Raw genomic sequence first — 24,085 nt, 5'->3', positions numbered from 1 at the left:
CAAGGGCTAAGGCAATCCTCTTCCTGAGGACCCTGACGAGGAAGTGCATTTTCCGAATACGGGATTTTCTGCCCCGTGAGGAATCTGACTGGTCCTCAGGTTTAGTATACTCTTCTTGTCAATTAACTAAAGAAACTGAAGGTGGACACTTGAGAAGAAGGCGGCCAGACATAGACATTTAGGAAAGAAAAAGTCCATTTAATAAATCTTCCCAGGGGTGGGGGTGGCATCCAAAGTCCAGAGAGTGGGGTTACTTTAGCACTCTAATTATGTGCTTGTCTAAAAACAAGCAAACACACGCACGCACACACGCGCGCGCGCGCGCGCGTGGGGGCGCGCACGCACATGCGCACGCGCATCCCCCCATCCCCCACTCGGATGTGTTTGATTTTCACCATTTTCGGCGTCAGAGCCTGGGCACCAAGAGCTGCTTTTAGAGATGATTTAAATACCTCCAATGTCTCATAATTTTGAGAGCCCTGCATGCTGAAAATTTAAAGAAGTGTGGCAGTGGGGGGCCAAGGGATCCCCCAGCAGCCAGCACATGTGAGCCAGTGAGCTAGAAGAGAGGCCCTTGGGCGGGGCCACTCACACCTCCCCAGTCCTTGGCCTGGCTTTGCACCTGTAGCCCAGCGAGGGCCTGAGTCTTGGATGCCTCCGGGGCCCAGCAGATGAGGTAGAGGAAGAAACAAGCTGGGATTTCATGCTGGGGAGACAGAACCCACAACCTCCCGGAGGAAAGCAGCCATTCCTCAGCTCCAGCCAGCTGCCATCCCGAGAAAAGATGCCCCGTGTTGCTAAGTCTCTCAAATTTTCAGAAGAAGCCAGAAATCTGGATTTTTTTAACGTGAAATCTGATTTCCAGAATTGGCTCAAATATTTCAAATAGTGTTCTGGCCAAACTAAACGTGTCTCTGGCCCTCAGGGGGCCCGTCTTGCCTTCATCTATGTATTTCTGCCCTCCTCCCTCAATCCCTTGAAAGTCTCTGAGGCCAGGGCGCAGGAAGCTCTTTAGCAATTCCATTCCTGGGCAAGACTGAGGTCCACCGTTTTATACCCATGCCCCGTGTTCCGCACGTCTATGCCTTCACTCACGCGGTATCTCTGTCCAAGATACTCTTCCTCCTGTCCTCAGATTCACATTTTATTCAACTGTCAAGGCCAGGCTGAGTGTCTCTCTCCCATGGGGCCTTTCCAGACAGAACACCTTTTTCTTGGAATGCCCCAAGCACATGATGCGTCCGTCTCTAAGGGAACTAATCACTTGTGGTCTGTTTTGGTGCCTCCTATTTCTTCTCTGGGCATGGTGGAGCTGGAGCCTTTTTCTTCTTCATTTGTAGATACACAGCAGGGCCCCGCACAGTGCCTTGACTGTAGTAAGACTTGGATAAATGCACTGACTGGATATGTTAATGAACTAAAGGAAAACTCGAGGCTCTTCTTACACAAGATGGTGCGGAACTGGACAGGAAACAGACCTGCCCGTGTAGGACCAGGTTGGTGTCTAGGTGAGTTAGCTCTAGGATGAGTGGGACCCACGGAAGAAGGAGTGGAACAGGCTCTTCTCAGCCATGCATGGTAAGGTTGGGCAAGTGATGATGGCAAAAAAAGCAGAGCGAATTTTAGATAAAGTCAAGCAATCAGAAACCATGGAAGCATGGTCACCTGTGCGACTGATTGGTGTGAACCACTCGGAGGCCAAGAGGGGCTGCTAGCTGGTTTCCTTTTCCCCAGGCTCGAGTCTGCATCTGACTTGAGCATCTGCGTTCTTCTTAACCACCAGCTAGAAACGTATGGGGGAGTTTTGCAAAAAGAAATCAAAACAAACTCCGCCGTTTACCTCAGTATCAGAAGGAAAACACAACAGAAAGGAACGGGGAGCTCTGACGCGGGTCACGGGAAGCTGTGTATCAGAGGCCAAGGGCACACCAGGTCTTTAGCTCATGGAAAGGATTTGATCTGATGAGGGGAGGGTCTGAGAACATAAGCCAGACTCAGGTCAGAGCCGACTCTACCACGTGTGAGAACATGACCAAGGCATCCGTCCATTCTAAGCCCGTTTCCTCATTAGTAGAATGGAAATAATAACACTTAGAGGCTATTAGTGTATTAAATGAGATCAAGTACATAAAGAGCCTGGCATCCAGCAAACCCCTTAAGTCTTAGTTATTTCTATTATAATTGTCTATGATAATTCTACTATAATTGCTGGGTTATATAGCTTTACTTTTGGACTTAAGTTGTGGACCTGGGAATTCAGATCAACCGACCTACTGAAGACAGCTTTTAAAGAATGAGGAACAGATATTAACAATCATCTTCATCACTTCAAAGCATTAAAAGATAGTAAAGAGGGGCACTTGGGTGGCTCAGTCAGTTAGGTGGCTGCCTTCAGCTCAGGTGATAATCCCAGAGTCCTGGAATCAAGTCCTGCATCAGGCTCCCTGCTCAGTGGGGAGTCTGTCTCTGCCTCCCCGCTCTGCCCCCCTCTCCAAGCTCATGCTTTGTTCTCTTGCTCTATCTCAAATAAATAAATAAAAATCTTTAAAAAAAGAAAGAATGATCAGGTCTGACTTTGGGAGCAGAGAAGGAATTCACAGAGGTAAGCCCACACTTTAAGGCTGCTTTTTTCCAGGGGTGGGGGCCACTGACTGATGTGAGAGAGGTGTGTCTAAGAGGCCACACTGTGTCTTTTTGCCATGTCTTTGGGTGTGGGGGAATACTGGACTCTAGGGCTTCCCAAGGTTGGGACCCCACTTTGGGTTGGATGTAAAAGTGAGAAGGTGCTAGAAGGGAAGCCACCCACGCACAGGCTGAAGCCAGGTTTTCACTCATCAGGGTTGGTAAGACTATCTCAAAGCCCGAATCAGATTTACGTGTGGCTGGGAGGCTGGCAGAAGGGAATAAAATCCTCTCTGGAAGTAGACGACATCTTTACGGGCCTTCAATTATTTCTTACAAATATCTGTAAATCCAGTGTCCATCCTACAAAGATACCCAGAAATATAGGAGACAAGACTGCAGAAAAGGATAACAGCCAATTTTTGCTTTCTTCCCAATATGAGGAGGATGTGGTCTGTGTCTTAGTGACCACAGATCTCGAGGCTGTTGGCTTTCAGAGTGTTTCGTGATTAAACCATGGGAGCCAACTAAATTTAATCATTTAGATATGAGTTGAATCGAAAGAAATGAATCTTTACAAATGCATAGTGTTCCCAGTGAGGTCTGTGAGGCGATGGGAATTTCACATCAAAGCAGCCAGTGACAAGAGACTTTGGTTTTCCAAGGCCATCAGGAGATTTACTTGGGTTACTGTTTTACTTTGGTCTTCTCAGTATTGCCATTGTCACAGCGATCACCCTAACCGCCCAAGATACTCCAGCGGAAAACCCCAGGAGATAAACATACTTAATGAGGCATAGAAATAAAGCTATTTATCCAAGAGAAAGATGGCAATGTCCCAAACCCAGGACCCCTGACTGGGTTTCTCCTCAGACAAGGCCTTTTTAGTGGGAGATCACAAGCTGGGTTTGTCAAGAGGACTTCACCAAGAAGTAGGGCATATACCCAGCTGGGAGTCTAGCAGCGAAATACCTTCAAGGGGACTCCTGCTCACGTGGTATCCCTGGGGCCAAGGTCTCAGCAAGACTCCGTGGGCATCCACTTCACTTCCTCAGGGAGGAACTTGCTTGGGGGTGCCTGGGAGTGGGGCCTCACTGCTGTGAAGGCCCTGAGGTTGGGAAGACCTTAGCCTCTTAGTGCATGCCTCCTGTTCAGTGGCATTCTGTGGAAACGGGAGGGGAGCAGGCTGTGCCTGGGCAGACCCTCCCTGCCCCTGAGAGTCCCAGGAAAGCTGACTAACAGGGTCTCCGCCATGTTCTGCCCTCCTTTCTGATGCCAGCCCTACCACTTACTTCTTGTCTCTTTCCTCCAACACCCACCCCTGTTTTCATTCCTTCCCTCCTCCCGTGCTACCAGCAACCGTAAAGAAGAACAAAAACAGTAAAAAGGAAGTGGAAAAATCCTGATGTTTGACAGAAAGAACTGGGTGGAACGGATAAGAGGCCGAGATGGAATGGGGAGCCGGGAGCACAGGTTCTAGGGTATTCTCATCATTATTATGGCCCATACTTCTACATTTGATAGATGCCTGCTTCAATGATTACAAAAATCACAGAAACAGAATTTTGTATAATTTTAGCAGAATTTAACAAGAAATCCCACTTGGAAAGGTACAGAGGGGTCTTTGTAACTGTCTGGGTTTCCATGTCCCGTGATTTAATTCTCTGGGTCTACGTCTCTCCATCCCGAAGCAACATAAGAAGTGGCCAGAGCGACACAATCGTGTCTTCTTGATATCCAGATAATGCCTCGATAACTGACCCCCCGAGTTTACCCATCAATCCTGCAGAGCAGGAACGTGGGCACCCGGCTCCTGGCATTGTGCTCCTGGGCCTCGTCAAGGCCTAGGCAACCCAGGTGGTGCTCAGGAAGTATAATGAGTAATTGATGAGAAGTTAAAAAGTGCCACCGTACCGTAATAATTAGAGTCTAGATTTATAACTCTGCCATTAACAGTACCTAAGATTGTCTGAATTCAGAAGTAGGCCTCACCGACCAGCAGTCAGCCATCTGCATTTTTCTTGGCATCTGCGGAAAATAAAATCAGATTGCTTCCTGTCTATCTCTAATCTCCCTAACCCCCCAGTTTAATTTATACTATCTCTGGGTTTCATGCATTAACAGGAGTATTTAGATTTCAAAAACTGCCCGCTGGAAAGAACTCATTTCATATAAATGCCCTTAAAAAGCATTCACAGAGCCACCACGGTGTTTATTAGATCTTATAATAACCTCTTTGTCTTAAAGCTCATGAACTGTGTGACCCTTTCCCTTTAAAGAAAAACCCTTAGGAAGAGAAACATCACTATTATCACTGCCTGCCCGTTAGAACTGGGATCCAGCTTTCAGAAACAGCGAAGTTACAGAGGTTCGTCTGTTTAAGATCGAAGATTACTAGTTTCTTTTCTACGATCAGAGGAAAAGCCACATGTTGCCTCCACTGGGTTTATTAATTCTCTATAAATGCTCTCTGCCCAGCTTGGGTGTAGCAGTGAGCTCACTCACTGTGTGCGGAGCAACAATATAATGAAAACCGAGTCTGGCCCGGAAAATACACCCTCGTGGGCCAAGTGCATGGCTTACCCTTCCTAAAGCTTCTCTTGAGCTCATCGAGGTCTCTCCGCCTCTGTTCTGGGGCGGTGATTTACTTTCCTTCAAAGACATTTCGCTGTCTGATTTTTAGGCTAGAGCTCAGCCTTTCGCTCGCCCCATCTAAATCACGGTCAGCCTCTCTCTCTCTCTCTCTTTTTTTTCCCTCCAAATGAGGAAAAAGTCACAACTGAAGTCTCAGAAGTGGAACGGGGCTCTTGGGTCACTTTCATTAGACACAGCATTCGGGAGGCAAAGCACTCCATGGAAACAGTGCCCCGATTGTCCACCCTCCAGCACGCCTCCCCTGCTGCTTTCAGGAAGCTCTTTGTGCAGCAAGTACTAAAGCAATATTTAGTTATGGAGTGACCGAGCGTCAAAGAGCAGCTCGAAGCATTTAATGTGGAAGAGCACGGCGGGGAATGACGTCTGGGCTCCTGCCGTGTTGAGGTCTTTCTCCGCACAAAGTTGAATGGGACCCGTGGTGACGGAGCTGGGTCCAGCGAAGTCATTTTTTTTTTTTTTTTTTTTAAATCCCATGGACCGGGGGCGCCTGGGTGGCTCAGTGGGTTAAGCCGCTGCCTTCGGCTCAGGTCATGATCTCAGGGTCCTGGGATCGAGCCCCGCATCGGGCTCTCTGCTCAGCAGGGAGCCTGCTTCCTCCTCTCTCTCTGCCTGCCTCTCTGCCTGCTTATGATCTCTGTCTGTCAAATAAATAAATAAATAAAATCTTAAAAAAAAAAAATAAATCCCATGGACCGAGATGTTCTTGGAGAATTATAAAAGGCACCAGCGTTTTGGCTCTTCGGTTGCCCAAATAAATTCAACAGGACACTAAGCACAAGGTCTGGATTTTGGAAGGGAGTTTAGATGCCCACAGACCGCCCGGAAGGGGCTGTGATTGTGGAAAGGGGGGAAGGCATGAACATTTCTGGACCCAAATGCTGGGAGCTCTGGGTAGGAGACCCTGCGCAGGAGACCCTGCAGGGCCTCCCTGGGAGACAGGACTCCGTGGCTGAGATGACAGACCCATCACGTGGCAGAACGTAGCGCTTCAGGCACAGCTGTTGCTTCCAGAGACACGTGACCCAACAAGGGTTTCTGCCATATCGGAGAGGATTAAACAGAGGAAAATGGACAGAAAAATAAAATAAGTTCTAGGAGGAAACATTCTCTTAGCTTTTGGTACCAAAGCAGGAAAGATAGTTCTCTTGAAGAAGCTGCTCTGTGGGAAGTGTTCTCACATACTGGGATGGGGCTGTGACTTGGCTCAGCATACCACCCCCCCACCCCTCCCCCTCTTGTTCCTCCTGCTCCTTGCCTTCTATCGCCACAGCTCCATCTTCTGGAGGCGACTGCGGTTTCTAGATGGGAAGGCAGACTGCATCCTAAAGGAGGAGTGAGATTTGCCAAAACTTACGGGGTCAAGTTGAAATTTAGATCAATGCCTGAGTGTCTTTTCTTTCTTTCTTTCTTTCTTTTTTTTTTTTTAAGAATTTTGAGATCAAGCAGTTTTACCAAACTTTTCAAGTGACTCTGGGAAAGAATCAGATAAGGATATCTGGATCATAAAATTTTAGTAAAGACCATTAGAGATAATTCAACCTTACTCCCCATTTCACAGTTGAGGGAACTGGAGTTCAGAGAGGTTAATCAGCTGGTTAATGGCAGAGAAGTAAGTATAAGAACCTGGTTGGCTGGGTCCCGAGGTCCACCCCTACTTTTGTCAATGTCCCCTTGCTTACATTAGCAAGACAGATTAGAAGTTTACTACTTTCCTAGCTTCACCGAGAAACTCACTTCCTTGTCTGGGAAGCAAAACTTGAAATCTGGGTATCTTAAATTTGCCCCATTCCCTGGCAAGCCCATTCGGGGAGATTTAACTAGACAGCAATCTCTCCTCATCCATGGTGGGTATGTTCCAAGACCTTCAGGGGATGCCTGAAACTGTGATTAGTTCAGAACCCTATGTATACTATGTGTTTTGCCTCTACACATACATACCTATGGTAAAGTTTGATTTATCAATTCAACACAGTCAGAGATTAACAACAGTAATAAAATAGAACAATTATAATGATACACTGTATGTGAACATGTTCTCTCAAAATATCTTGCTGTACTGTACGCACCCTTCTTGTGATGACACGAGACAATAAAACGCCCACATGATGAGGGGAAGTGAGGTGAGTGACACAGGCATTGACTGTCAGAAGGAGAATCATTTGCTTCCAGACCCTGATTGACCGTAGGTAACTGAAATCATGAGAACACAACTGTGGATAAGGGGAGACCACGGTATCTGGTTAAATGAAGTTATCCATCTGGACTAATTGGAAGTCATTTGAAAAGATGGTGCTTCCAATGGTGGAGAAAGCCAACACAGCAATGTTCTCAGTGATGCCACGGTCTTCACATCACCTTAATCATCTGCTTGGGACTTCCGGATCAGCCTGCTATGAAACAGACCATTGCCCCTGGGTGGCGGGAATTTCCACCTTCCTCAACCCCCACTCCCTAGCATAGGGGCTGCTCTCCAGCTTGGGTGGGAGCCTTCTAAAGTGACTTTAATTCTTCCTGGCCAAGATGACGCTGTTTAGCACCCAGGATTGTGATGAGCTGGAATTGCTCATGAAACGTCCTAAACACGCCCTCTTATTTTAGGGCTCGGCAACATCAACCATTAGCCTGGATGTAAAAATCATTAGCTTCAGAGTCAGACAGACTTGAGTTCAAATATCAAGGCCGCCACTTCCCAGAGGTATGTCCTTCAGCAAGTTAACTCAACTCTCAGACCTCAGATCCCTCCCCTGTAAAGAGAGGGGGGTGTAAGGAATACCCCCCGTTCCTTATGAAGCTGTTGAGAAGATCAGATGAGATTACGGATGCAAGGTCCCTAACATGGAGCCAGGACCCCAGAGCACTTTTGGGTTACCCCCGCTTTCATCCTAAAACTATCATGAAAAATGAGTAATTTCATAGCTTGCGAAGGGCTACACAGACAATTGGTGGTAAATTGGAAAATAAATGACTGGTATGATAAAACACTGCTTTAAGCACACCCTGCTTGAAGAAAACCCAAGAAAAACTACTCAAACAAATCAGAGGTGATTATGGCATGGCTGAAGATTCCTTGCTTCAAAAATCAACCTACTCCGGAGTCGCTTTCAAGAAAGAGTCCCTTGGTACTCATCACATGTTACCAGAGTTACACAGAACTTGGAGAGAAGACACACTGACCTAAGTGAGTCACACCATGATTCCTTAGCAGGAGTAGCATACCTTTCTAGAAGCCCATCTGGATAAAGGGTCTGGCACTATTCAGAACCAAGCCCACTCCTGATGGGATCTCGCTCTGCATTTTCCACAACGTACTCAAACAAGCCTGCTTTTAAAGGCACCTTACGTTCCACCAATATGAAGGCTGAGTTTTGTCATCAAATCAAATAAATAAATGTTTTCTTTTTTCTCCCTCCCTCATATGGCATTATCCACTCAGCCAGCTATCACACCACACACAACAATCTGACCCAATTGCTCTGATAAGCACAGTCACTCAGCATGAAATCATTGAATAAGGAAGGACGATTACTTCGGTTTTCTCTGGTGTGGGTTTACAAGAAGTTACTGATGCACTCTCAGAAATACGCACTATCTGTGAGCTTTATGACAAACCGCGACCGAGTTGGGCGGCCTTGGCATTGACCAAACAAAAAAGAGCTTTGTACATTTTTAGGGAGGTGTTCCAGTTTGCTCATTCCCCTGGCGTGGGTGGCTCCGCTGGGAGGAGAGACTTCTCATTTTCAAAGTGAGCTCATAAAGTCCTGCCCCTAAGTGCTCAAGGACCTCTAGTTCTGTGTAAGCTGTAGAATTCATCTTGACTCTTGAGGGTAAGGAATTTAGATGGAACTTCACTTCTCCACACAGCCCCAAAAGCCATGTATTGAGGGGGAAAATAATTTAAATTCAGATTATCTTTATAGAGAGATACACGATTCTGAAACATGGTCCTACTTTATGGAGTTTATAAGTGAAGAAACCAGACGTCCTCTGTGCCCTGTCCAACTCTGATTCTCCCTGCTATTTTCAAGGGGTCTGTGTGTGTGCATAGGAACGGAACAAAGAAAAGTTAGGTGTAGTCAGAGTTTATCTTCTCGGGGAGCTTTCATTTCCTCTAAATCTATTTTTACTTGTTGGTAGACAAATCATACTGTGAATATATAGCAGTTAGCTGTCTGGTTACTGAGTGTTGCTCCCGGCAACCAGATTTCACAATCCTTCAAATCCCAATAAGGGAAGTCCTCTGTTCCCTAACCCATGGCTTTGGGTGAGGGGGTGTGTGCGCGTGTGTGCACGTCTGTCCATATGTGTGTAATTCGTGATGACTCAGTGTCTAAGAAGGTACAGATATTATAGCAAATCTATTTCTGGTTCTTATGTTACCTTTCAGGAATGGGCCTGGAAGACCTGGTGAAACTCTTTTAATCATTTCCTGCCAACATTTGGCTATGTCCCAATTTGGAAGGTAGGACATAGTCTTTAAAGATGATGTCATGGGGTCTAGATAAATGTAGAGTTTTCTGAGTGCCACCCCAGCCTAGCTCATCACACCCATCGTAATGGCCACTGCAGTTTTAATGAACCCACGAGCTTCCCTTGAGATTAAGTGAAGAGGGTAACATATTTTGGGGGAGAAAATGGAAGAGGAGAGAAAATGGCTGGGATGCAGATGGGAAGACTTCTCAGAGGAGATGAACATTGACATGGGCTTTAAAATATGACAAAGGGTTTACAGATAGAATAGAGAAGAAGGGGCGCCTGGGTGGCTCAGTAGGTTAAATCCTCTGCCTTTGGCTCGGGTCATGATCTCAGGGTCCTGGGATCGAGTCCTGCATCGGGCTCTCTGCTCAGCGGGGAGCCTGCTTCCCTCTCTCTCTCTCTGTCTGCCTCTCTGCCTACTTGTGATCTCTGTCTGTCAAATAAATAAATAAAATCTAAAAAAAAAAAAAAGCATGGAGAAGAAAAGTCATTCTAGGTAAATCACAGAATATGCAGAGGAAGCTCTGTTCTCCAGTAAAAATAGTGTCGTTCTCCTCTCTATGTGACCATGGAAGAGTCAGCTAATCTTGTGACTATTGGGAAAAATGCATCAGAGGTAGGCTCTTGGGCACCTGGGCGGCACATTCGGTTAAGTGTCCGACTCGATTTCCGCTCAGGTCATGACCTCCAGGTTGTGAGACTGAGCCCCACAGGGGGGTCTGCACTCAGTGGGGGAGTTTGCTTGAGATTCTCTCTCCCTCTCCCTCTGCCCTGTCCGACCCCCGGCTCCATGCTCATGTGCTCTCTCTCTCTCAAATAAATAAATAAATAGATCTTTAAAAAAGTAAATAATAAAAGGTAGGTTCTCAGACACGCTGAACTTTAGAATCAGTCATGCTTTGAATGCTCACTTGTTGTGTAGAGATAGTTATGATTACAGAAAAGAGATGGTGGCATTCCCCAACTCCCTTCTTCTTTTTTTTTTTTTTAATAAGACTTTATTTATTTATTTGACACACAGAGAGTGGGAGGAAGCAGGCTCCCCACTGAGCAGAGAGCCCGATGCAGGCCTCAATCCCAGGACCCTGGGATCATGACCTGAGCCGAAGGCAGAGGCTTTAACCCACTGAGCCACCCAAGTGCTCCCCCAACTCCATTCTTAGGAGAAAACTACAGAGTAGAATCTGACAGACGTCAAGAGATGGAAATGAGCTGGATGATAAGATTTGAACCATGTGTGATGATTGATGGGCGATAAGATCAGAATCACTTTTCAGTTTACTCAAAGGTCAACTCAAATCAGATGCTTCATTTCTTGCTTCTGCCTCGTTCATTCGTTCAGTGGCTGTGACCCGTGTTCGTTGACTGTCATCCGTGTGCTGACACTTTGCTGTGAGTGTGGCCTATAGTGGGAAATGCCACATGTAAAGGACAGCCCCGGTCCCTGCCTGCCCTAATGGAGGTCATCCCTTAGCTCAAAACTGATCTTCAGAAGGATGCAAAACAAACTCAATGCCATCAGTTAGAATAAAAGTGACATGTCCAAAAAATAATCAGAGAAACACGTATCATTCTCCATGAGGATCAAGGCACAGAATGGATAAACTCAGGTGCCAGTTTTTGCTGACTGCTGAAGTAGAAAAATGAGTAGAAAAATTTCAGACCTTTGAGACCCTTCAGCTTTTGGACCCTTGGGAGCTCCACACTCAGCCACAGCCCCTTAGTAAGTAGAATTTTTGCTTTTAAAGAATCGAGAATGTTAAAACATAGACATAATTTAGCTTCTCAAATTATTGGACTGTGAGTAACTCAGTTAATTTAAAATTGCCTGTGAGTTCTTGGCAATCCCAGGGCATATTTAAAAATCCTTGCAAAGTGAGAAGAATCTAACCTACAAATTGTTTTCAAGTGTAATAAAATAGCTCTGAGCTCTAAATGTAGCAATTAATGAGGCGGACATGATAGTTGTTTCCTACACATTTGTCTAAATGTTTATTAATTATATTTTTCAGTTTTTGTGTTTCCTACTTTGGAGTAGTTTTTTTTGGGGGGGGGAGGGGGCTCTCAAACATCCCTGGGCATTCTGCCCTGTAATGCCTCATGGATAAAACAGCACTGCATCCAGAACCCACAGGGCAACAGGCCAGTGAAATTAAGAAAGGTATCAGTTCTTTTCCACTCTGCGCAAAGTTCCTACAGAACTAAAGAGAGAGAGAGAGAGATCCACGCACTCCAAGGGAACAGCCCCTGTGTTAGCAGTAAAATATTTGCATATCTGATGCACAATCAGAAACACAAATAGGGCTGAGGCCCTTCAAAACAAACTCTGAGAAAGGAAGGACAAACAAGGGAGAGAAGAGGAACTAAGCTTGTAAGCCACACACCCCCCACCTCCCCATGGGTCCCCTGCAAACCCCCCCCTCCCCCGCAAGCCCTCGGGGAGGTCCTTCCTGCATGTTATTCCACTGACTTCTCACAAGAACTCTGTGAGGTGGTTGGGATTGTTCCCATTTTACAGATGGAGAAATCAAAGACTAGGGAAGTCCAGGAACTTGCCAAAGGACTGACAGCTATGAAGGAAGAGAGCCAGGGGTCAGCCTAACCCCAGAGCCCATGCTCTTTGCACAATACTCACACTGTCTTGTTTCATAAAAGGGTGGCGATGACATGATTATCTTTCTTTTTCTAACTGCTGATATAATGAGTGATGCATGGCACTTAGTGTGATTGGGACGAGGACAGGTGTCTTAGGTGGTAGACACTGCACCTTCCCAAAGAGCAAAGTCAAAGTGATAGAAGGCAGAAATTTTTTTTTTCCTCCTATATGATTCATTCATGGAAAAAACTGTGGCAGATAAAACTCCCGAAGCCCACAGTCTGTAGCTACATCAAGGGAATCTTTCACTATGGAAAGTCCCGAATCACAATCAGATTGGAACATATCCAAACCCCCATCATGGTCACTTCACAGTAGGTTCTCAAAACGCAGTCCTGGGTCACCTCCCCCCAGAACTAGCGGACGAGCTCACCTCAGGGCAGATTCCCAGGCCCCAGGATTAGAATTTCAGGTGGGAAAGTCCTGGAGATCTGCATTTCAGCTCACTTTCCCTACCTCTCCAAATGATTCTTATGTTCTCTAAAAAATTTTAAACTACACTTTCATGCTTTAGAACAAAATCTACCTCCTCTTCCTTTTCTTCTTCAATAGCTTTTAAGGACTATAGCTTAAACTTCCAGAAATGTCTAGTCCTGGGCTTACCACCATTTTATAGATAGGAAAGTAAGGAGAAAAATGAATACAGGGCTATTCACTAAGTCAGCTACAATAAGAACTGGAAAAAAAAAAAAAAAAGCCTGAAGACAAAACAAAAACAAAAACCCATAAAGCCTGCCCAATCCCTGCTATACTGAGATGAACTCTTTGGGCCTTGGCTTAAGTCATTAGTGTGATTCTCACCCACTGAGAAGATCCCCTCATAGAGGAAGATGTTGATAGAAGTTTTTTCAACAACTGTTATCTAGAAGGTTAACATGACTTTTTAGCAGCCAAGCCATCTCCACTAAGAAGGAGGGAGGAAGGAAGGAAGAAGGAAAGACGGACAGAAGGTGAAAGTGAAAGAAATGGGAGGGAGGAAGGAAGGAAGGAAGATGGACAGAAGGTGAAAGTGAAAGAAATGGGGAGAGAGAAAGCACAAATATGAGAGGACAAGCACAAGCAAGAGAGGGAGGGAGGGAGAGAGAAAAGAGGAAGGAGAAAGGAAGGAGGAGAGGGAGAGGAAAGGAAGGAAGAGGTTTTTCCTCCTCACACTCATGGAGGTTTGAGCCAGTGGCCCAGTGGACATGATGGAGGGGGTTAGCCTAGGGGACCAGAGGCACTCAGATGACTTTCAAGGTGAGGTCAAGATATGCTGCAGAACACTTGGTGTTCAGCCTGGAGGAGCCAGGACCATTCTGTCCTGCCCTTCTTATCCTTGCCGCCATGTTGCCACCTCGGACCCCCCTGGCCCAAAGCTTAGCACTGCAGGCATTATCTAGTTCTCAGTTCTGGTAAAAGTCTCCCCTCTGTAAAGGCTGGCAGAGGTCCAATCCCGAAGGGCTTCCTCCAACAGGAATCACCCACCTTTTGGTAAACATAAAATGTTTCACTGATTTTTGAATTAGACAAACAAACAAAACATTGAGTTCAAGCGCACACTCCAATCTCCATCTAAGGGAAGGTGTGGTCCAAGTCCGTCCTCTTGAAAAGGACGGAGGGTCAAGGAGGGAATCTGCCGTACAGTGACAGCACATAAAATGGGAAGAAGTCCGAAGTACTTTGCAGACTTGGAACTAAAAAGGTTGAGTCTAAAAAGGAAAACATGTTACCTTCTGCCAAAATAAACTGTGATGAAAGTTTAGACCCCACCACCTTTCAGCCAAGCATTTCCTGTTCTGGTCCCCCTCGTCTGCCTCACACTAGCTCCGAGGAGGGAGAGCTATTTTTAAGGTGCAAACAACCAGGACTAAGAATGAGAGAAGTTATTTATTTATAGTTACACCTTTCAACTGTTCTTTTTTTTTCCCCTCTGGAGACAGAGGCTTGGTTTGGCTTTCCCTTTGAATCTAAAGTCCCTTGGGTAAGAAGGACTCTGAAAGGTCATGACAGAGTCACTTTGCCTCCAGACAGTGATCATCGTCCTGGGCAGAACAAGTCACCTTTTCTTGAGGAATTCCTCCTCGCATGCATGCGCCTGGCGTATCCAACACAGATGCTCTTGAGCCATGGTTGGTCATACGTACCTTTTGTATAAAAGGTGATTTGAAAATACATTCCTGGTTTTGTTATTTTAAGGAATCCAACAGTGATTGTCCCCCTCCCATTTTTTGTCCAACAGAGAATTCCATTATCATGAGAACAGATATTCCGTAATTGACGTGAGTGTGTAAATTCAGCCTTTGTATCAGATTTTCTCGAGGCAGGACACAGGCATATGTGGTGTTCTTGGAGCCAGCAAGCTCCTTCTCATATCTAACTGCATCTTCCCTTATTTCTTATTCCATTAAATCAGCCCATTCTTGATACCAACCTCAAAGGACTCATTGCAGACCCTTGGAATTTGCCCATCAATGAAAGAGAAAAGCCCTCCCTCGTAATGCTTACGTAAACCTGATCTTGGTGTTGGCCAACATTGACTAACATTATTTTCTTTCCAGGTGTTTCCACCTGACATTACCGTATTTGCTTGTCTCCCCACTACAATGTAAGCATCACAAAAGCTTTGCTCACTCCTTGGTTCATCGCTGTATCACAAGCATCAAAAATATACTAAATGAAGGGTGCCTGCCTGGCTGGCTCAGCTGGTTGGTAGAGCATGTGACTCTTGATCCTGGGGTTGTGAGTTTGAGCCCCAGTTTGGGTGTAGAGATTACTTAAAAAAAAAAAAAAATCTTAAAAAAAATACATATACTAAATGCTTAAAATGAATTTGATGAACAAATTTCTATTTATGTCAAATTGTTGAGACATCTGGAATTATACAGAGTGCTGAAGAGGTCCTCCCCGCCCCCCCTTTCTTTTTAACATAATGGTTTCCTAAATATTTTAGCTGTACTGTTTTCATCCACTGGTTCCGGCATTATTACAGGAATTACTTGAAGGACAAGAGGATGGCTCTTTTCTAAATTCACTGGTGTCCACATGTTTTAATTGGACAACCTTGAAACTAACAACTTTACAGAAAAGGTGGTTGCCATGACCCACTTCCAGTTTCTTTGCTCCCTTTACTTTTGGTGGGTTCTTTGTGCAGCCAGGTCAATGGGGTCATGATTCAGCTTTTAGTGAAAGAAGAGTCCTTTCTGCATCATTGTACTTGTGCGAAATTTGGTGCCTTGTACAACTCAAGGAGGAAACAGAAAAGACTGGAAACTGAGTATAGAACCTAGGCCAAAAAGCAGATCTATCAGAAAGAAACAACTTAATGGTCCAGTATGATCTGGAATGACACAACAACTTATAACGACCTGGGAACAAAGTTTTGCTGACCAATGAATGGAAAAATGATGCAAAACCAATGCCCAAGTTCAGGTATTTGGGTATACTTACTCTTTGGAAGATATATTTCCTTCTTGAGAGTTTCAAGCTTTTGTTCTGGGAACATTTCTACCACTTTGAGTGCAATGGAAACACGTAAGCAGAAACACAAATTCAGTCGGCCACTCACTCACCTTTTTGCTTAAGTGGGGCCCGTTGGCTCCCCCAATGCTTCTCTGCACTGATGGTGGTACTTGATACACATCCTGTTCCTGGGTACCGTGGCTAGTGGGGACCTGGTAAATTCCCTGATGTTGGTAGGAAGGTGGCACTTGGTAGATGGTGTCTCGAGGAGCACCGTGTGGGTTTGGCACTTGATAGAGCTTCTGTTGGCCAAAGGTCTGGTGCATTAGTCCAGAAGTAGGCTGGTCCTGACTGGAGGGGGTCTCCTGAATGGGGCCAATCAGAAGCTTCACCCGATTGCCAGGGACAATGCCTTGTCGACCGTGTAAGGAGCAGAGCCACCATCCTTCCAGTCCTCCTGTGTTCTGCTCTATGACAGTCAGGATGTCTCCCTTGCGGAAGGCCAGCTCCTCAGCACACTCAGGGACATTGTCATATAAGGCCCTTGCCATAAGATTCTAGGAAGAAGAGAACAGAGGGACATCATGTTAGAACGCTAGCTCAGTCCTTTAAACACCAAGAGCCCTTGCTCTTATGGAGAGGCAGGATTCCTGGAAGGGAGCGAAAAACAAATGGGAACAATAGCCTGTAAAGAGAAAAACAGATGGTGCAGACAAAACACAGATACATACGTCCTGTGTCTGCCACCAATGACATCAGACTGCCTCCTCGGCGAAGCGTTCTTTCTTCTAACACCAGATGCTGTGCCAAGGAATTATGAGTAGCACTGGTAAAGAGTTCACTACACAGAAACACTTTTCTTCCTTTCTTAAAGCCAGCTTAAAGAATAAAATATTCCAAGACCTTCAGATGTGCCACACCAGACATTTCTCAAGCTTTGCATACAGTAGAGGCAGAAAGAGTCCGAGAAAATCCCAAATAACCAACGGTACACATGACATTAATATCTGGTGTTCAAATGGAAACAAAAGTAGACTATATATGTCTTGGCAAGGCTTACAAATTCTTGTTCTAAGCTGATCAAGAAGTCCTTGGATACAAGGAGAATCGACAAGCATTTTTTTCCATGATAATCAAGCATGGGTATAGGGTGGCCGTAGTCTACATCTCCAGATTGGATGGCTGGGAGCTACGAAGAATTTGTCACCTGTAGGTAGATGCCACCTCTTTCTTCTTTGGTCTTTGATTCATACCCTTCCTCAAGGCCCCTCCTCACCTGGCCACTTTCCCCCCCTACTTCTTGAATCTCACCATTCACATCAGAAAGGCTCTGCCTTCCCCTTTCATGGGCCCAAAACACTCTCTCCCTTTGTACGAAGGCCTGTCTGGCACATTTAGTACTAAGCAGACAGCCAAAGTAGGCATTCGGCAGAGAGCGGGCAAGCAGTATGTGCTGACATTCTTGGAAACCTTTCAAAGGCTCGGAAGAGTTCATTTCTTGGCGTTAGTCATGTTTCACGGTGTGATGGCAGCCATTACCACGCGCCCGCTCCTTCCCAGCGCACAGATGAGTCGGGATGCCGTAAATTCATCATAAGCACTTGGAAAACTAAAAGTGATCTCTCTGCTGCTTCACTGAAGTGTCTGCATGCACTTGAGTCACTGGGACAATGATCAGTTGTGTGGGGAGGGGCTGCCTATCGGGTGGAGCATGTTTGGGACTTTACATATTTGTGGAATTTTTGGCAGGTGGTGTTTGGATTTCTGCCCCCCCCCCACATTTGATTTGCTTCTCTAGAAACATGGACTTGATCTGCCAGCCCCGTGCTTCTCATTCCTTTAGAACTGACGTATATAATCATCTCCCCCCTGTTCTGTGCCCCATAACCATAGTCCTGTACCCGGTGGGATCCTGGGCCTCCCCTCTTGGGGCAGGGGTGCTGCGCTATGTAAGGCAGCTCCCCTCTAGTCAGTACCTGGGACGGGGGTCCTACTCATACTGTTATTCCTTTTAGGGCAACTACTCAACCAGAGAAAAGGAGATCAAGCCATAGAAGTCAGTGCCCAGGGAGCGGGATGATGCTTTTTAAGAATAAGGTTGAAGTTCTTGTTCTTGACAATTCTGAGATCCATAAAGTCTATCATGTAGACAGGTGAGCAGTAAGGGAAACTCAAGGGAAATGGAGGGGTTTGTGATTGAGCTGGTTTTGCTGAGTATTTATATGCTTTGGGGTTTTTCCTAACAAAAATTCATATACATGAAGAGAAAATCACACAGCATCCCTATCCACTTAAGGATATGTCATAAACCTAAAATCTGTTTCTTTTCTTCCATCTTTTGAGTTGTGTGACTTAAAAGAAAAGTCACAGAGTTATGGACAAAAAGATTCTGGTTCTTTGCACCAAAGTAATTTGAGGGAGATCGCTCCACGGGAGTTGTGTTGTGATCAGAGTAGGGAGAGAGCTGAGCGTTCTGGTCTTTGTCCCTTGCTCTGGGGCCCCATTCAGTGCCGGGAATGGCTGGTAAGAAAGCCCTGGATGAAATCTGAAGTCAGAGTTAGGACCAGTTCTGTGGAAGCTGAGGGTGGGTGCCGGTACCATTCTAGCGGCCACGAAGAAGGGAAAAAAAAGAAACAGAAAACAGTAGAAAGGCAAGGGACTTCCGACCTAATCAGCACAAATAAGCTGGAGGCATGTGGAGTTGGGTCCCTGCCATGGGACTTCATGCGGCCCTGACGGGGCACCGGACCGTGCTTGATGCGGGGCAGCTCGAAATCCCATGTGAGAGTCGTTCTGGATGTTCCTCGTCTCCCATGCCAGTGACCCTCCCACCCCCTGGGAAGCAGCATGCTAATGCTTCAGACATGCCCCAGGAACTGGGAGACTGCTGTCCTGGCTAACCGCAGCACCCAAGGTGAGTTCTCCTGATGCTGGTCCGTGATTTCCCAGTGGTCCTCCCTGCTGTCCACGGAGGTGAGGGTTTAGGAGGAGAGCTCGCTTGGCATGACCGTCGGGGGCATGCACCCGGTGCTGGCCTGAGGCCTCCCACGCTGACAGGTATTCTCAGCCGTGGATGTACTATCTCTGCAAGCTACAGAGTCCGCGTCTACACCCATGGCTCTCCCACACAGAAGGTTACACGCACTTCCAGAGACCTTCAGAGAATACCTGGACCCAACCTCCCTGTTTTACAGATAAAGAGGCCTGGGGAGGCCAGTTTATCATTCACTCAAAGCCCCACTGCTGGTGTCAGAGATGAGAATTCTCTTTCCAGAACGCTAAGCCATCTTAGCTCTACTACACAGTGTCCTCCTAAAGGGGCTCAACTCCATTATATAGCGAAGTTCTGAAGACGACAATTCTTGTTACGTCTGTAGAATAAATAGATTATTTCCTTTTGTGCCTCCACTTCCCATGGGTAAGATGGGGGTGAGGGTAAGGGCACCCAGCTCACGGGTTTACTGTGAAAACGAAATGAGTTAATCCAAGTCAAGTACCTTAACACGGCTGGAGGCTTAGGAAACTATTGTGACAACTTATTAATTTGCTGGATGGCTCTTTGGACTTATGCTGTCTCCCCATTCAGCCTCCAGTCAGTTCTCTATCAAGGGCTGGGTGCTGCTCTAATTATGCTATTATATATTATATATTATATTTATATTATATTACATATAATATTATAATAGTACATATAAATTTGTAATATATGTATTTCCACATATATTATATTTTATAATATATTTATTAATTTTATATTATTTATTAATTTATGAATCATACATTCAATATAAATATATATTCATACATAGCTGATATTTCTCTTGCTCACAATGACATATCAGAACTGTATCTTGCAGTATTTCTCTGAATTAATAACGAGTCATGGTCCCTGCAACCTCTTGTGGAATATTTGCCTACAAACAGCAATAATTAAACTATTCATTGCCCTCAAGAGAGCAAGACAAAATATTCTTATTATTGCTATTACTCTGATGAGTCCTGGATATACCTCTTTAGATTCCAGCAGAGTCCAAGCTATGAGAAAGTGGGGGAAAAAAAATGGGTGAGGTGCTTGGCTTTTGAAAACGCTTGGTGCTTTGGGGGCAAGCGTTCATCCGAGAAGATAACAGTAAAATTAAATCAGCCAGAACACAAATCATCTCATTCAAAAGTGCATGGAGTTAATAGGCAGATCAAGAGTTAATTGGCCTGGCTAGAAGAAGGTGGAGGGACCTCCTCCTTCTGGGTGGGAGGTGTGATGCCTTAGGGCCACAAAGTCAGAAGGGTGCTTATCTGACTATCTTAGAAAAACCCAGGAGAGGGGGTTTGTCTATTCAAGATCGCCTCTTTCTCCCACCCGCCCCAGGATATTTATCTCTAGGGCAGAAAAGGTCAACAGAGAAGGAAATCTAGGAGAGATAAGAGAGCTAAGTCATTCTATAGCCAGTTGGATGGTGAGCCTGGGAGGGTGGCAGTTAGAACTGAAGCTAGGGCTTGGCCAAGGGCCAGAACAGTTGGGGACAGAAGTTCAGAGCCAGGAACTTCAAACAATTACACTCCAGCTCCTTCACCTTACAAATGAGAAAAAAACGAGCTCAAGAAGTTAATGATTTGCCAAGCCACCTGGCCAAAAGGTCACAGAGCGCGGGCAAAAATTCAGGCGTCCCACCTCCAGCTCCAGAATCGGGACAGTATTTAACAAAGTCAAATGCATGGACTACCAAAGCTGTGCTTCTAATTATGATTGGGAATCAGCATTAGAGTTATAAATCCTCTTTGAGGGGACCCTAATTACAGTAGCCTCTAGCACTGATCCCCCCGCCATGGTCTTTCTTGAGGTTCTCTTGGCTCCCGTGGTTCCACCTCTGGCTTCTTCTCTTCTCTCTGTTCTCATGACCACTCATCTACCTGCTTCTTCACAGACTAATCATGTTCCAAAGAGATCCCTCCTTTGTTCTTTGCTCGTCTTTGCATTCTCAGTCTCTAGAGGAAACACACAGAGAATAGAACCATAGCTCCAGCTTCTGGTTCATAGCTTCTGCTCTCCGGTCCCATATCTCCACTGGCTAATAGTTTGTCTTCTACTCTAACTGGCCAAGTGTAAAAACCCCTTTCTCCTGCTTTATCTCTCTTAGTTCACAGCACATACACAGCTGCCCAAGATAGGAGGCTCAGAGGTTTGCAGAGTCTCTTCCCAACCTGGAACCCAATCCACTTGGCTCCCGTCTTCCCCCTCACTGCCTCTCCTAGTTCAGGCCTTCAACAACCATGTAGTGGGAGCCCGGCAATTGCTTCTCAACTGACCTTCCTGCACTCACTTCCTCCCACCTCAAAATCTACCTTCCACCTTCTCCAGAAGAGTTATCTTTCCAAACCTATCTGCTGGTTTCCCTTTCCAGTTCTCTGTCATCCTGTTTCTCTCAGTATGACCTGTCATATCCCGTTTAAGACTGTGAGCTCCTGAAGTTCAGGGAGGCTGACCTATTCCTTTGGCCCTTCCAGAACTTGAGCCCAGTGTCTGAAGCAAAAATGTACCTCATTCAGTGTTTGCCAACTTAAAATAGATTCTGGACTCTGATTTCCTGGTTCTCTACAGAGAAGGTGAAATGATTTTCTAGAAACGTCAGCAAGACACCTGGTAAAAGTTTTCAGATGGATATGGTAAGATGAACTAAGGGGAGCAGAAAGATAAATGGCAGGAAAGTGCCCGCCCCTCCCTATTAAACAGGATGATGACGTAGATGGGAGCTTGAATCTAGTGTCCACAATGACTGAGCAAACAGGAAGGCCAGGAGGAGCCGACCATCTCAGCCAGATTAAATACAGTCATCTCTGGAGGAGCTTTTTCTCCCTGCAGGGCAGCACGTGACTGGGCACCATTCATGCTTTGCCAGGACGCTGGGTTCTGCTGTTCCTGGTTCAGCTGTGCCTGAGGAGTGGGAATAAAATACTGCACAACCAGCCAGAACACTGGGTACAGAGGGCTCTAGGTCATATGATAGGCTCCACACCATCCCCCACTCTTCCCTGCCCTTTTTTTTTTTTTCATTGCTATCAAAATGTCAAGAAAGCTTATTAGTACTCCCACTGCCAGGGAAACTATCTGCTTTTCCAAATACGGAGAGGTGTGACTTATAATTTCCATGACCATTCGTGCTGTTCTTTGAAGAGAAATGAGACACACAATGGCTGACGTGTCACCCTGCTAGGACTGATAGCATCATCAATGGCCCGACTTCCCCTTATTATTTTTACTTCATTCTATATTTATCACTTAGGAGCTCCTGCCAAGACCTTGGGGCTGCCACACTCTTCAGCAGCATGACTTTCCTGTATCTGACTTCCCAAACTTTTGCCCTGGACTCTGGTGGGGTGCACACACATGCGTGGGCATGCACACACACACACACACACACACACACACAGTGGACAGATCCTGAGAAACAGGCACAGTAGAGATGGAAACGGCCATTGTCAAGAAAATCAGTCCTAAAGGAAGTGGCTAAGGAATGAGCATCATCAAGGTCAGTCTCAGGACACAGTGGGGACGGGAAAGGAAGGCTCATGTGCTCTTGTGCCTGCTGGCAAAAATCAGCTTCGGTCTGAGGGCGATCAAACCACTTTGGTTCCCCCCACCATCATCTTTAGGTTATAGGGAAATGTGGAGTTCCCCCAAAGAAGGTATAGTCAGAATCCATGGATATCTACAAGTGTCTGGTTTTAGTTCTTGGAACCCTTGGTTTACACCTGGGTTTTTTCATCGGATGATCTGGGCTGTTGAATTTTTGGAGCTGAATCCTCTGGAGGTGGTTAAATAGCAGACGTGAGACTTTTCAAGAAAGTTCAGGAGTTAGAAGATAGGATACATACATATCACTTCCAGCTTTTTTTCCTCAGCGATATTTAACTGTAGTCTGATATGGTGTTCATTATGTGATCTGAACTAGCCATGGAAAGGCAGGAGGATTTCCCTAGTCATACTTCTGACACCCCATGAGGGGCATCCAACATGTGCTGTGAAGATTTCTCTGGCACCGTGACAACAAGTCAACCAATGATTTTCATTTTCTGGAAAGTGCTTCTCAACCCCTATGGTGGTCACAAAGCTTACTTGAGTATCTTGGACATTCTGAATATTCATGTTGTTTACTCCGCCCCAGGTTCTCAGATTTTCTTAGATTTTCTAGCCTTGTGAACTTCACCCAGAGCATTCTGTTTTGAGCATTTCTGAATGAAAGATGCTTTAAAAAATCTGGCAGTAGACACTTGTCTCCCAAAGGTACTCTTTGACACACAGCAGCCCTGACAGCCACTGTGAGGCTGCACCCCATGTGTGGTCAAGACTCAAGGCACCCAGATTTGGAAATCTTAACATCTCTTCCATTATTGGCCCATACCTGTTGATGAGACATCACTTAGAACCCCGCATTATTTTGGTGGTTCATGTCCCAAAGTGACACTACCCCTTCAGAGTTGGTGAGAAGATCTGAGGCTCTTGGCCAATTAGGATATTTGGAACTCAGAACGAATTTTCCACCTGACTGGATTTGGTCACATCATATGGACAGCATAGATGTGGAATTTGTAAGTATTTCTTCTTATATAAGTGCTGGTTTTCCTTCCTCCTCTGGACTAGAGTGAATGCCACCTGTTTTCCCTTGAGAAGCTTGATGCGGGACAAAAACATCCATACGACGGGATTTGTTTACCACAAAACCAAGAAAAGCCTGGAGCAAATCCTTTGTTTCATCTAAAAAAAATTACAAATGACTTGTTAGGGAAGCGCACATGTGCGCGCGGCGTGCGCGCGTGCGTGCGTGCGTGTGTGTGTGTGTGTGTGTGAGACTTCGTAGTCAACTTGTGCTATTTCTTAGGCAATTGCAGAGGATGAATCTGAATCCTAACCAGAGGGAGAAAGTAGCATTTCCTCCTAAGTCTCAGGATCAGAAATAATACACATGTCTTCGGGAGCTCCGTTTTCTACTCCTCTGTGGTCTTTGAGATTTTTTTAAAGCAACTCCCCAGGGTCTTAAAGAAGATGGAAGGACACCGTGGCTTCTATGTATTAGAACCAGAAGTCACCCCACAGCCTGACCAGAACCAATCTGTCTAGAATTTTAGACTAAGAAGGGATTCTAGAGATCATTCTAACCCGATCTAGTTTTATAGCCCAGAGGGTCATTGATTAGGTTAGAAGCAGAGCCACAACTAGCATCTGGTTCCCCTCTTAATCTAGGATTT

General features: G+C 45.7%; 1 protein-coding gene across 2 annotated transcripts in view; it reads right to left on the bottom strand.

The window, feature by feature from the left end:
- The window catches only part of NEDD9 (neural precursor cell expressed, developmentally down-regulated 9), a 195,899-nt gene that overhangs the window by 12,612 nt on the left and 159,202 nt on the right, over positions 1 to 24,085 (bottom strand). For both annotated transcript variants that reach the window (XM_047731935.1, XM_047731934.1), the window contains one exon: positions 15,955 to 16,401. In XM_047731935.1, the coding sequence (XP_047587891.1) occupies positions 15,955 to 16,401 (447 nt within the window). The remainder of the gene's footprint in view (positions 1 to 15,954; positions 16,402 to 24,085) is intronic.

The sequence above is a fragment of the Lutra lutra genome, chromosome 6, assembly GCF_902655055.1.
Source record: "Lutra lutra chromosome 6, mLutLut1.2, whole genome shotgun sequence".
Taxonomy (NCBI): domain Eukaryota; kingdom Metazoa; phylum Chordata; class Mammalia; order Carnivora; family Mustelidae; genus Lutra; species Lutra lutra.
This window is presented reverse-complemented; position numbering and strand designations above follow the sequence as displayed.